This window comes from Ambystoma mexicanum, chromosome 1p, assembly GCF_040938575.1.
Source record: "Ambystoma mexicanum isolate Mex_15411 chromosome 1p, UKY_AmexF1_1, whole genome shotgun sequence".
Lineage (NCBI taxonomy): Eukaryota > Metazoa > Chordata > Amphibia > Caudata > Ambystomatidae > Ambystoma > Ambystoma mexicanum.
Window position 1 is genome coordinate 1,071,909,629 of NC_090921.1, and position 15,232 is coordinate 1,071,924,860.

The following is a 15,232-nucleotide window of genomic DNA, read 5'->3' on the forward strand; positions in this document are numbered from 1 at the left end:
ACTCCAGCGCTCTTAATCATTTTCTGAATAAGGAAATTGTTTTTGAGGAAGCGATTCAAGATCCTCATTTTTTAGAAATTTTAAAGAAGAAAACTAGATTTTTTTTATATGATATCAAATCTTGACCTGTTAGCGAAAAATAAATGATATGTTACATTCAGCACACAGGGGTTTAAATCAATTCTCCGAGATCTTATTTGACCAAGTTATGCTCTCGTTAACTTCAATGTTTTCTCACACACTTACGATTTAACATATTACCATCAATAGGGCATGTAGGCCGATGGTCGAATGAACCTCGAGAGGGGCGGGCGTGTCGTCTTTGCAATTTGACCACTGAAACGACACGTCATCTGCTCACTAATTGCCCCAAATGGAAGTCATATAGTTATGTACCTAATATTGATTTGATCACAACTGAACAATTCTGGAGTAACATACTCGGGGCAGAATCAATTGTGATATCGGCCTCTGCCTGCCATCTTTGGAAAGTTGCTTTTGAATTGATCGCTTCACTTTGATGGATTCTTATTATGAGAGTTTATCATTTTAATTAACTTGGCTGTAGTTTTACTATAATATACATTAGTGTTAACACGCTATTAATAATATTGTAATTTTATGATACCATGAAATGTATTTAGTATGTTTTTTTAAAATTCTTTTTTGTTTTGTATTGTACATATATTCTTTTAGTGCTAAAGGATTGTATTATTGAACCAATGCACAATAAATAAAATTTAAAAAATGGATCTACCAGGCGATCAGATGGCAACAGCTGTAAAATAGTGTGATTGACTGAACATATAATAGCAGTGCCTGGTAAAGGCCTACCAAATACCTATACACACGCCAAAGTGGTTGGCTTGGTCAGTGCTTGTTTTTAACAGGGCATCAGTGCAAGGAATAGATACGAATCAAGTGGGTAGAGCCACACTTGCTTAAAACATTTACAGCTGCATTGAAACCTTTAACTCGTGGCAGACTGATTAGAAATAACACTGGCAGAGCAAAGTTTGAGGTAACTGCTTTATGGAGCTCGCTCAAAGAGATCCCAAGAGGATATGCTTCAGCCAGGGAGGGGAGGTAGTGGGTGGGAGTAGCCATAGGAATTACCATAGCTACGGGCAGTGAAGGGATGGGTAAATAACTAAACACGCACAAACTGTGGGTCCCTCCTCGCATGTAATCTCCCTCCTAGCTGTACTCCAATGCAATCGTTTTGGCTTAAATGTGGTGCTCAAGCGCCACCTATTAGCCAAAACTAATAATCTGTTCTCCTTTGATGGAAGAACCATCACAAGTAGACATGAATGTTGCCGAGATACGCGCGTTACCTGGAGGTACACTGCCTTGTGGAGTAATATATCCATAAAATATATGATAGTTGAATTGTCTGCTTAGGTAGAGGAGATCGTATGGATGTGCATGTTCCAAAATGTACGTCCAGTCAGCATAAATAAGAACAAAAGAATTGAAAAACAGTTCTTGGCAGATCAATCGAATGAAAGCAGATGTTGATACAGATGTTATTTATGCAAAGCAAAGTTCAACCCAAAAAACGCTGTGTGTTTGCAGGACAGACTTACGGACGCAAGTGTCTATGCTCTCGTAGTAGCCTTGGCAGCAGCGGAACCGCTTGCGGTAGTCGAGCTTCACCGCCTGACGGTAAGCCGTTTTATAGACGATCCTGAGGAGGAAAATGATAGCGTGGGAAACAGGCACGCTGTATGAGCCTAAGCACGACTGACTTATGTTACAAATAACAGCAGCGTAATTACTTCAAGAGCATTTCAAGAGTCCCACACATGCCTACAGCAGTGAACCCCAGCGTATGAGGTTCTCACGACGCACACAAGATTGAAAGAATCGTGTCTGTTTTCCACTAGTAAAGGTTGCAAGGAAACATCTCATGTCTCAGAAGCATAGAGTGCAGGAGACCGTTCCATCCTACACTAGTGCAGAGTGTAAGAGACAATCATATCTACCAGCACCATAGGCTGCAAGAGACCCCCTCATTTATTATAGCCTCCTAGACCGAGGGAGGGATCATTATTGCGGGATAAAGATCCACCACCAAGTTATGGCCCAGGGCAAAGCCGAGGGCCATACACTGGGGAAGAGTCATTATGCCCAGTGATTATTACCCCTCACGAGGTCTACAAGGCTGTTAGCATATAAAGGCAGTAGCAATACATGTTTTGGAGCTTTGGTGATAAGTAAAAAACATTTTTGTATCGTTTAATCGTGAGAAATAAATCAACAAGCTGGCTTAGTAAATTAAATGCGGTTTTATTTCGTAGTATTTAAATGACAAGCTTGACTTTATTTGTTGAGCTTTTCAATTGCAAACTTGGTTTAACCGGAGAGGGTTTAACATGAGCATGCATCAGGGGTCGTGTAAAAGTAAATCGTTTCTCTATGAGAGAGTGAAAACATTTTCGCAAATTCTAGCTTTCTCGCTAGTGTGCTAAATAGGATGTTGTGGTGAAAAAAATGGTTCTCTTAAGAGAGGAAGTGTCTTGTTCAAAGACATCCTGCTTGCACATTGCTTTATTGCTTTCCTGCTTGCTTTTGAAGGCAGAATGTTCAGAATGCAGTCAATACTAGTAGTTATTGACTGCACTCCGAACATTCTGATTGGCTGAGAGGAAGTCAATACCAATTTCCATGTGCTAATTAATGCTATAGGATGTAAGAGACCATTCTCCATGACCATAAACTACAAGGGACCATTCCATCCTGCTCTAGTAGAGACAGCAAAGAACATCCCACCCTACAATAGAGTTCAAGAGAACCTTCCAAACTACACAAGCATAGACCACGAGACCATGCCATCCTACACCAGTCTAAAGTGTAGCAAGAGAGCACCTCTATCTTCCACTAGTGCAGAGTGAGAGACTCATTCCTCTCTAATATAACATTATACACACAAAGAGACCCCTCTCCTTTTCTCTTCCTCGATAACAGACTGCGGTTGACTACACAACCAGCGCATACACTTTAGGAGACCTGCTGCCATGATTCACAACCTTTCAGAGATCTCAACAAGCCTCCTATGTTTTACATCAGCACAGGTCTGTAAAGGATATCCTTTTGTGCTGGAGAAGGACACCTTCACCTGGTCTGCCATAGATCTACTTACACCAGCCTTACACAGGCGCTCCTTACTAACACGAGCGCATGCTGTAGAGTACCTCCTCTTCCTCTCTCATACTACGCTAGCACACACTAAATGTGACCTTCATCTGTCTTACTCTAGGCCCTACTACAAGATCCCCCCTCCTATCTTGTGATAGCACAGACTGCTAGCTAAATTCCACTGTCCATCACTAGGACAACTGATACTTTCCTTTCCACTGTTTTACACCATATAGCAAAGACTGAAAGTGAATGTCTCATATCTTACTCCTGAGCCAATTGGAACACTCATCTTGATGTCTTACACCATCGTCAGCCACAAGGCAGCTCCCCCTCTCTACTAACAGACTGCTCAAGACATCATTTTCCCATTACCACTGACACTGAAATCTCACCTTCCCCAGTCTTACACCAGTACACAATGCAAGAGGTCTCTGGCATGGCTGGCAAAGGTATAGGTGCCATCTACACTAGTATAGACTGTGCAGCTCCTCCAGGTTTTCAGCACTGGTCCAGTCTGTAGAGTCCTCCCCTCTCGCTCTAAGTATAGCCCAGGCGGCACGAGAGTTTCCACTCTTTCCTTCATCAGAACACACTTCATGAAACATGTCTTTGGCACGTGTATGAGCTCCAAGGGAATGGGCCAGCCCTTTCACTCTGACACTAGCAAGGACCGCATGAGACCTCACACGGTCTACTGCACAAGTTCCAACCTAGGGATTGCCACCCACTGTTGCTCGTGCAAACACTGAGGAAGCTCCCCAGTTTCTTCTTGTGCTTTGGAAAACATATGCCTGCCAAATATAGAATATTTATTTATTTTTTTGAACATTTATAAAGTGCACCTAACCCAGAGGTATCTAGGCGCTAGAGCTTAAAAGTTTGGTTACAGACATATGATTCATCTTATGCGGGAGAAACACACCTGGAGTTCATAGCATTCATTACATAGAATTGCAAATATTTTTACAAGCTCTAGTTTGTTGTCCTAAGTTAGGGAAAGGTTTTTTTAAGATTGACTCAATGGTTGACTTACTGGGAGTCTTGATTGAAAAGCAAGGTTTTTTAATCCTCTGTGGAATTACCCCAGGGTCACAGGGCAATATCACTGCCTGGACTAATCACTATTAACATTGGCAGTGAGACCGCAAGACTTGCCATGGTAGCCTGCCTGGCCAATCAGCTTTGCTCCATTGAGCCTTCAGTTGTATGCCCAGCCCTTACTCACTTGTGCTGGGTGCATGTTTTAAAGTAGTTCCAGGTCTCATCACAAGATTCAGAGGACACCTGGCTGAATGGGTGTGCATAGGACTCTTTCATAGCCGTGGTGAAGCTGCGAAGGAGAAGAAAGTGAGACATGCATTAAGACAGTGCTTTGGGTCCAGCAAACTACACGCTTTCGATATTGAATGGAAACATAGATAACGAACAACATACTTTAGTTCATTAATGAATCTTTTATTGCGCGCTTAATACCGGAGACTGGTCGCTAAGCGAGGGACCGGGATCCAACCTGTTTAGCTCTCGGTCACAAACCTGTGTTGTCTTGCTTGCAAGACAAACACGTGCCCCTGAGCTATCTCTCGGCTTTAGAGATACAATGGCAACATGGCTGACAAACAAGATGGCTTCCGACTCCCTGTCTTCCCGTTCTCACATTTCAATATCATTCCCAGAAAGACATCATGCCCACATCCAAATCTCACATATCAAAACACAACCTAACAAGTACCCCTGAGTGGCAGCTCTCAGACTCCCATCAGCTCAATTTACACCAAACTCAATCTGAGCAAGGGGCGACTCTTCACTGGCCCCCCTCACTCGGATCAGCATCATAGTGTTTGAAGGCGCTGCCAGACATCCATCTCTCACCACTTTCGGTGAGCTAGCGGAGGCACTGGAGAACCTGCTGCATCTCCCTGGGGCTCACCCCATCCCCAGAATGTCTTTGAGGAGCCTGGATCAGGTTTGACACATATCCAGGTTTCACCCGAGCCAAGAAGCCGGGCTTGTGGCTGAGTGGACTCAAGCATCCACCGCAGGGATCTGTGTTTACCCTCGTGGCCATACATTCGGATTGTGGGTGGAAGTACGCGAGTAAGAGAATTTTGCACGGGTTTTGAATCTCAGCAGGTCCACTCGGCCTGCTAATAACATGAGTACCGTTGAATTGGGTGACAACGAACAGCTGTTATCAGTGCCGAGATGCCCCATGGGGAGTCCAACATGCATCCGACAATTGCACCTGTTATGTGGTATCTTTCTAGAAGTGGCCCTAGCATGCATTAGAGCGTTGCAAGAAACTAAATAAATAAAATAAGGAAAAACTTCCACGTATGGACTTCTTTTATGCCTAGGTGGGGGTATATATTTTTTCAGGCTGCAGAGGGAAGTAGATTATCGTGTGGACAGATTTGGATAAAGCTTAATCGACTATTGTTCAGTTGTGGCTTGAAGAAGAGTGGACACCAGCCTGGTGGCACCTCTGAAAACGTTATTGACTAGTGACCCCAGAGTGAGGAGGGACACATGGCACTGTGGCAGACGCCTCCCGTGAAAAGGCTCATGTGGACATGTGTGTCTTTATTGTCTCAGCCCGCCTGCCTTGTGATGCGGGTCAGCGCTGCACCTGGGTTGGCTACAGACCTGGAATGTAGAGCCCCCCTGCAGGGCATGTGCCCACGGCTGCACACATATTGCAGGGGCGGTGGGATAATGAACTGCCGTGTGCCACGGGCATGTGCACAGTCCACAGACATCGTTTGGGGGTGTAATCCTCAATAGAGAAAGCATATTTATTGTGTGGCAACTAGTATTCGCGTCAGAGAGGTTTCAGGATCACAAATAATCTGTTGGAAAAGCCCCCTTATCTCAAGTCCTTCCCAGGGCAAGGGTTGTACATGTTTTGTTGGTGGGTCCATTCTAGGGACTGCCTTAGAATCTGTCCAGCAGTTGAGGCCACAGAATTGAGGTGGGGGAGCCAAATAATTCACAGGAGAACCGAACCATAGTTGAATCAGGGGGGCCGGCTCGACTCTAGGAGCCAAACATGAGCAGAGTCGATAAAGGAACCCTGCCCACATGGCGTCCTGCCTCCCCAACTACTCAACACAAAACCCAGACATGGTGTTGGGGCACCCCAACCCCACAACCCCCATACCTGGAGCCGCCCACGCCACAACTCCACAAAACCCATGCCTGGTGTCCTGCCACCCCAACCCCACAACACGCGTACGTGGAGACCTGCCTCCTCAGCCCCACAACACCCATACTTGGTGTCCTGCCTCTGCAACCTATGTGCTAATGTGTGTATGGTTTTAAAGGGCTTTGTCAAGCAAAAATAGTGTGATCACAGCTTTGCATCCTGGTAATTGGGGACTCACATCCAGGATGGGGGTAAATAAAGTAATGTCAGGCTAAATAAATCTTCTGTTTCTATTATTTAAGAGATAGGTACCGGTGTCCTGATCAGGTGTATGCGATGTAAGGGAGCTGCATCACGCTACCCTGTCCATCACGCCTGACCGCATTGCAATGGCTCTATGCTCTTAGATTGCCAGGGTTTCTTTCGCAGAGTTGTTTTGCTGTAAATGTTCTGACTAAAAAAAGTCATCTAAATTAAAAAAAAATATTTGGGGGTTCCCCCCACAATCCCCCTTACCCTGTTATCTAGTCCCTAGTCCCTACACTCACTACCCCTCATGTCCCCTTACCCACCGGGCCCCTACATTTTTCGATGAGTTTTTGGGCCGAAACGTTTCTACCAATAAACTCTTCGAAAAAGGTCTGGCGTTGTAAAAACTTATTATCATAACACTGCCCTGCCCCCACACGCTTCAATGTCAGACACACGTACAACCCGTCTCCACAAAGACATTGTTCTTGATTTTCAGTGAGTACCATCGCAGTGATGAAACCATTAAAACTTGGTCAGTGTAGACTTTTAATCTTGGTGCTTTGGCAATACGAAAATGCATTATAATATTGTACGTGGGTGATAATTGACAACTTAAATGTAGCCACCCACCAACCACCTCAATGGCATGCCCCAGAATATTTATATATGGAATAAAATACCCCCTACCAACGTGACTTGTAATACATGGCCACACACTGTCATCCCCTTACATACATGACCTCTTGCTTAATCTAACGTGGAGAGATCTTCCAGCCGCCGACACACAATCAATTTAGAATCTGTTTGGATACAAAATAGTACAATATGAAGCTCCTAATGTGCTGCAGAAAAACGTTTTCAGCAGTTTAAAAAATTGCATCTAAAAGCGTTTTGTGCTTTAAAATAAATAATAACATGAAGATCACTTCCTGTTCTCACGTGTTTAACTTCGGTACTACACAAGATACATATAATACCATAAACATTTAATGATCAATTAATGGCTGTAGGGTGGAGTGTTAAAGAAAGCTTTTTTTTTTGTTTTTTCAAGAAAGGAATCTGAAAAGCTTGTCACAGCTTTAATGAAGTGCCGCAGGGAAAGCTGGAATTCTGCTCTGTGCCATTGCGACATCACAACCCAACTGTAATAACTGATTACAGAGCAGAAGTGATGTCATTCTCTTATTACAGGTCAGTAGTGAGGCTGCAACTAGCCTGCTATAAGAACATTATTTCCAGGCTTGTACACGGGTATTGCAGGCTGCCATGTGTTATATAAAGTACGCAGACCAAATTCTTTCTATGTGTTTTTTGTGTAGCGCCACTCACTCAAAGGCTTCAGAGCGCTGACATGACACGCAAACACATAAAAAACACATAGATCATGGCAATAGGAACACGTTCCCCTTAGATTTTAGAATGAACAAATTCCTCAATTTGATACTGCTATAGCTGTATGTTGTGCAATGTACTGGAAACATTGTGTTGCTCACATAACCACTTAGCTTGCCACAGCATTAACCCTTCACACAGTGGCTGTAGTTGTGACAGCAGGCCACTTATCAGAAAACAAACATTATTTACAAAGCCTGTACACAAATGACTTTTTGATTTTCTTATAAGAATCATATCAGGGATTTAGCCGGTAAGATGGCTCAGCGGGTTGAGCGCTCCCTGCTGTGATCTGTGTGTGATCTGCATTGGCAGGTCGAATCCTGGCAAAGCTAACTGGGCCTTTCATCCTTCCGAGGTTGATAAATGGGAACCGACTTCAGTTGGGGGCATGTAAAGTACTTTGGTGAAAGCACTTTATAAACAGCACATGATTATAATATCTTGAATGACTCCTGCATCAAACGCACAGGAATTTTTAAGAATTCAATACGCATTTCGGTGTCATATAAGTTCTTATACAATTGTTTTTACTGTTCCCATCCTAATGGTGTCTCATAAGCTCTCGTAAGCTACTTATAAGAATCTTATAAGGCATTTTTGAATGGGACGTCAGCCTCTGTAAAGAGATTTAGGGCCTCATTACACGGTAGGCGGTAAACCATGGTGCTATTAGCACCATGGTTGCCGCCGGTACCATACCGGTACCACCATGGAGGAAAGGGGAATTACCACCCCGTTCCAAGGTTGGCGGGGCGGTAATTCCCCCTTTCTCCATGGCCCTTTCCCATTCCCATTTTTGCCCCATAGAGCATAATGGGAATGGGGAAGACGCTAAGTACGGTACCTCAAATTGCGGTACCGAAATTAGCACCAAGGTCCCTTTGCGGGTCCCAACTTTAACGGCTGGTCTACACCAGCCGTTAAGGTCGGGTCCCGCAAAGGAACCTCGCAGTAAGGCGGTAAGGGTTAACGGTCACCAGTACCCTTACCAGTGACCGTTAACCCTTACCGCCTTTCGTGTAATGAGGCCCTTAGAGTGTGCAAAAAAAGACATCAATGTGGTGGCGAGCCCCATTACTGCCCCTACTTTATTGTGTGATGTGCTGTGCTAGCGCTCCTTCTCTGTCTTTTGGCTGTGTGCCAATTTTATGTATCCATTTACAGTATTTATTGACTTCTTTAGGAATATATTTTTCTTCAGACAGTCCATATCTAGTTGACTGTGATCTCTTCCCACTTTGGTGGGAGAGAGAGTTTTTCGTTTGTATACTGTTCATCCTATCACACACGCCAGTCCCTGATCAGTTTATTTTGCTTCCTGTCTTCTGGGCCCGAGCTGTCCAGGCTCGCCTTAATCTTGTGAGCTGTGATGGTTTGACTTCAAAGCTTATCTGTAGCTCCAGTTAACAAATACCCTCTCTGTGAATTGGGCGTGAGTGGCCTCGGGCAGGAAGCCGCCTTGTTTTGGTGATGTGTTGTGCCCCCATCCTCAGCCTCCAATGGCGATCCTCCTTAGCTTCTCAACCCAATGTTATGTGTGGTGCCTGCAAACGAAGGCACTCACATGCCGGCCCATGCGTTAGCATGCTCTGTCACGTGGAAGGTGCCATTTCTGAGGTCGTTCTGTGTGTGGGTGCTTCAAGCTCGTGTGCAGGCCTTGAAACCCCCCTGAGGAACGGACATGTCTTCCAGGAACCTATCACAGGCAGTGCTTCATGTGTAAAAAAGAAATAAGTACTGGGGCTGAAAATGTTGATTGTGAATTGTCCACCCACTATCAGCACGAGTGCCACCCAGTTTCATGTCTGGCGGTACCCAATTCCACCATGTGTGCTGCCCATTATCCTTGCTGCGCCTGCACAATGCCAATGCAGAATAAGGCCACCAACAGCTCTGTTCATACCAAGACCACATTCACAGGATAACCTCTGACAGTCAGAACTCTAATGGGAGAATGAATGTGGGGAAAGTTCAATGTGCACACAAATATTGACACAAGGGGCACTAGAACTATTGAATGGTTTAGAGTGACTGTATACATGTTATGTGACACAGCACCATTTACCACTATAGTGGTCAAACAGCACAAAGATGTTTCCAAATAATACACAATGCGGTGGCCAAGCTAAGTGAAAAAGATGTTTATGGCACTCAGATGTTACCATGCTAAACCCTATAGCCCTGCACCATCCAAAACACGCCTTTGATCACTGAGATCACTCTGATGTGAGTAACATCTAGGTATGTGTTGTATAGGGCATGCAGTATTAGTCTTCGGAGCGTACACGTCTTAATTGCAGCTGTAAATGAGTTCCTGATGTAATGAAAATGTTGTAACCAAGTGTGCCTTTAGCCACTTGATTTACAAGCAATACATATGTCCTCACATCAGTTCCTTTCACTGAATTCCTCATAAAAACAAGCATTGGCAAAGCCGACCTTTTTGACTTGCAAGTATCAGCTAGCCTATTTGCCATCCTATGCCCAGGTCCCAGGTACTTACACGTTTTGCCAGCTTTTGCCATCTTATGCCCAGGTAGTACCATTATGGCATTGCCCGGCTAATGTCTAGCCCAAACGTACCCAAAAGCCAAAACTGTCGGCTTTGTCAATATGTGTTCCTTTTTCTTGTCTCTCCATGGAGAGAACTTTTTCTCAATTACACAGCACCTCCTCCATAATTGTAAAACCTTTACAGTGGACAAATGCCATTAAAGCAGTGACACCTAATACTGCACTTTAACAGAATGTGCCTAGGCGATGCGTGCTGCACTTCTATGCACCTAGTTGTGTGTGTTTTTGTAGTGCTGTACCTTTGTTTACTTTCACTTGGATTTGATTTTAGGGCACATGACTTAGTTGTTATAGCCTGCGTGTAGGTTTCCATCACTACTGGCCCTCGGCACTGCATATAGTCGCCTTACTTTGTTGGCATCTACTACATGTGAGGTCTGCATTATTTTACGGTGCTGTGTTTACTGTTTAAATAAAACACCCGGTTATAATCTTCACACTTTTAAGACTACGGTTGTGCATGTTAAAAATATATCCGATCAAGGGCTTTCCTATTCTGTACAAATAAATGTCGGTGCACATGGATGAGACAGGGGCCCTCATTACAACACCGGCACTACACCATGGCGCTATTAGCACCATGGTTGGTGCCGGTGTTGTTACAAGTCCGCCATGGGGAAATGGGGAAATACCGCCCCATTCCAAGGTTGGCGGGGCAGTATTTCAAAAACAAAGAGGTGATGGCTGGAAGGTTTAGACTTAATCTTAACCACTGGCAATGCTCTGGGCAACCCTCCAGACCACCGTTCTTCGCCTGCCAAGCCATTACAGAAGGGAAAGACCATATGCAAATCAGGCTTGGCCCCACCCCAAGAGGGGCAGTCCAGCCGGAACTGCTAGGCCACATCCCTTCTGCACGAGACCACAAGCATCCCCAAACATGTTTCGCCCTTGTTGGGGCTCATCAGTGAGGAGTAGCCTGGGTCTCTAGGCCCAGCAGGCACGGGACCCACGTCTGGGCATACCCGTCCCACTCAGGGTGACATAGCAAAAACAAAGAGGTGATGGCTGGAAGGTTTAGACTTAATCTTAACCACTGGCAATGCTCTGGGCAACCCTGCAGACCACCGTTCTTCGCCTGCCAAGCTATTACAAAAGGGCAAAGACCATATGCAAGTATTTCCCCATTTCCCCATGGCCCTTCCCCATTCCCCTTTTTGCCCCATAGGGCTCAATGGGAATGGGGAAGGCGGCAATTACGGTACCGCAAATTGCGGTACCGTAATTAGCACCAAGGTCCCTTTGCGGGTCCCTACCAGCCGTTCAGGTCGGGTCCCGCAAAGGGACCTCATTGTAAGGCGCTAAGTGGTTAACGGCGCCACAGCCTTTTACGGCGCCGTTAACCCCTTAGCGCCAGGGTCGTAATGAGGTGTTTTGTTTAATTATAATCCGTCCACTTACCCATCCCGATAAGAAGACATTAATGTTAACAGTTTTGCAATTTGCGTATGTCTCCTAACTGGAGTATGTTTTGCAAAATTGAAAGGTAAGAATTTGACATTTGATTTGGGGTTGAGAAGAGGGGAAATCGAAAATGATCGTGAATGTGGATCCCCAGTAACACGTTTTCAATAGAGTACAGATTAGACAAATAAGCAAAGTTACAATGCTTATCAGGGAGAGTATTACTTATCAAAGCATCATGCCCGTATTTTCTTAAACCATGTTGGATTGGCAGCAATGAAGACATTTCATAATTAGGCAAGTGCAATAACCGGTGTTCCTTGTGCTGTAAGAAACAATAAGTCGGACCAAGTCTGCTCCAAATGTGGGATCGGATCTAATTGCGGACAATGTGCTTTGCTCATTTTAGAAAAATGTGATCTCTCTATATTAAAGATTGGAGCACACATTTTCTGGAAAGGGTCAGAGTAATCGTTCATAGGAGTCAACGTATGGCGATAGTAGCAACCGGAAACAGTGGCCTAGATTAAATGACAACAGCTTTTGGTGGTGGGGTGCAAAGATGACTTCCATTCAAGTACCTTGTTAGTCCGAAAGTGGTTAGATTGAGCACATCCTGGTTTGGAAAACCCCAGACTTCCAGATGCGCCGGAATGGCTGGGATAGAGTCAGATTGGTACTTTGAATGACGAAAAGGTCTAGAAAGCCACATGTCACATTAGGCCTAAATCATAAACGTTTTTGCCCTATTCCTACTAGCATTCTAGGGCAACTCCCTGTCGGGAACTCAGCCTCCCGATTGCCCTTAAGGACAGGCCCAGATGTGATTTATCACTTTGAGGAACATCAGTCAGTGACAGTTCCTCGTATCATGGAAACACATTAAGTTGTTGCCACAAAATCTGCAAGTTATTTGGGGCAGATGATCTGGTGAATGGAGATCAACTTGGTTGTTCTACACGATTAGCCCCACTAGACAATGTAATAGTAGTTTTGCACGGTTTAAAAAATGGTTACACATCATTTGTGGCACACCTTCAGCCAGCACTAGCTTGTAGCCAACAGCACTTTTTATGCTGGCATGAACAAAGAAACTACAAATCCCAGACTGCATAGTTCTGTCAGCTGGAAAGGCAGGGCAGATTAAGGTGTCACTTACGAAATTCGGGCTGTGTGCATTTATTTTATTAGAATGATCCACGGCAGTTCCACTGCGGGAACAATCTGCTAACAGCAATGTGTTCAGTGCTGTGAAGGTTTTCTCTGAGTGAGCACTCAGTGAATGGGTGAACTGCTTGCGTGCACAGCTGAGCTTTCACTTTATTTTTGTATGCCTCAACATCGTGTGCGCCTGGTCACCCGACCCACTTTGCCCACTGCTGCGGCATTCCTTTGTCTTTGCCACCCTCCGCAATATGGCCGCCACCTGTACTGCACCAACAGGCACCGGAGTGCATGTTACACTTCATCCTCTGGTGCGGCATCCCTGATTGGATATCTTTATTACAACCAATAAACTAGCCAGCAGGCTAGAAGCTGGCCCTCCGCACAAGGCCCTCACTAAAGGCTCCTGTCTGAGCCTGTCGAAGAGTGGATGAGCTTTGAGCAGTAGTGCTGTTAGACAATTACCATTTTGCACCATAAACTGAGGCAGATGCATCCTTCATTGTTAAGCCACTGCCTCTCATCCCACCACCACTACACGATCTAGATCCACATACTCAGACTGCCCCAAGCTCATGCCCACTGATGCTGTGTGCAACCTACACAAAGTCGAACCTCGTGTGCTTGCACGAGTTCCTCCTGCTGCATCACTACTAAGTGCTATTACCTATGTTTTACAAACTGAGTTTGATGTGCCCTGCAAATCAAAACTGTTCACAAATGTGTTTTCATCTTTGCTTTTAGATATGTTTTGCACTCAGATTTTGCCTGCCTTACAAAGCAACACATTTGAGCTTTTATAATGGATTTTAGATATGCTTTGCATTTTTATTTAGCCTGCCCTACAAAGTGACATTAATTGAGCTTTTATAATTGATTTTAGACGTATTTAGCATTTTGATTTTGCCTGCCTTACAAAGCAAAATCATTTGAGTTTTTAAAATTGATTTTAGATGTGCTTTGCATTTTGATTTTGCCTGCCTTACAAAGCGACATTGGCTGAACTTTTAAAATTGATTTTAGATGTGCTTTGCATTTTGATTTTGCCGTGCCCTACAAAGTGACATTAATTGATTACTGTGGTGCTCAGCTAACTGACTGTCACATACCTGTTGCCAATCGATTCTAAGAATGAACCTTTCTACTGCCCTTAGTGGTGCTCATCTCAGTTGAACTTGTTTTGCCCACACAAACTGCACTTACCTGCACTGACCTGCACACCTGGCCTCAAAAATCAGAAGCCCTAACCTCGTCCACGGATATACACAGGTCATCACACCCCCACCCACCCAGCCTTAACCCTTGCGCCTATGTGTGCCCCACTCACAACACTAAGCACACCACTACCAGACCCAGGCAAACTAATACAACTCCATAAGAAGGTTTCACCTGTGACACACCTCGCCATGTTGCCCTCCAACTCCACTTCTGGCCCACTCACCAGTCCCTGCATCACCTCAGCCTGCCCACTCAAAGCTTTGGGCACACTGAAGCAATCCATCTACCTCTTCAACCATTCATTGGATGCCATCTCTAACTACATCAAACACACACTTACCTTAGAAATGTCAAACAACCTCCCCAACTCACTCAATATCCCACCTTCAACCCGCCTACCCAAGGCACTCAACCACACCACCAGCCCACAAGACACGAAACACATACAGACCCCGAGCCATAGTCAACCTTTTACACTCGACCAGCGAAATAGAAGACTTGCTTATTCACAGGCAGACAACACCTATTAGCAACTACCCCTCCACTCATCTGGAGGAATGCCCACCTTAACCCTAGGGCCCCCACCCCCAGCTTCAATCGACCACCTAATAATCTCCCCCACCATGTACCTCAAGAACAACGGTAAGACAACACTGGCCCCTGAACCCAATAGCCTCATGCAGGACTCTGCCACTGACCAACATCATTATTCCTCCATTACAACTTCCCAAACCAATAACATCCTTGCCAAACTCTTCCCACACATGGCCACCATAACCAGAGCCTCCGCAACTACCTCCCTCAAACCCGCCTCCAATACTAGCCTAAAACACACACCCAGTAAGGTGGTCCCCACTCCCGACATGAAAGCGAACACCACAACACTCCTCACAAGAGCACTTATCAATGCCAGAACCCTCCCTGCCCATGCACTTGACA

General features: G+C 45.0%; 1 protein-coding gene across 2 annotated transcripts in view; it reads right to left on the reverse strand.

Annotated features, from left to right (window-relative positions):
* The window catches only part of PEAR1 (platelet endothelial aggregation receptor 1), a 390,559-nt gene that overhangs the window by 186,719 nt on the left and 188,608 nt on the right, over positions 1-15,232 (reverse strand). For both annotated transcript variants that reach the window (XM_069604561.1, XM_069604559.1), the window contains exons 3-4: positions 4,370-4,474; positions 1,590-1,690 (exon numbers count right to left, since the gene is read on the reverse strand). In XM_069604561.1, the coding sequence (XP_069460662.1) occupies positions 1,590-1,690; positions 4,370-4,474 (206 nt within the window). The remainder of the gene's footprint in view (positions 1-1,589; positions 1,691-4,369; positions 4,475-15,232) is intronic.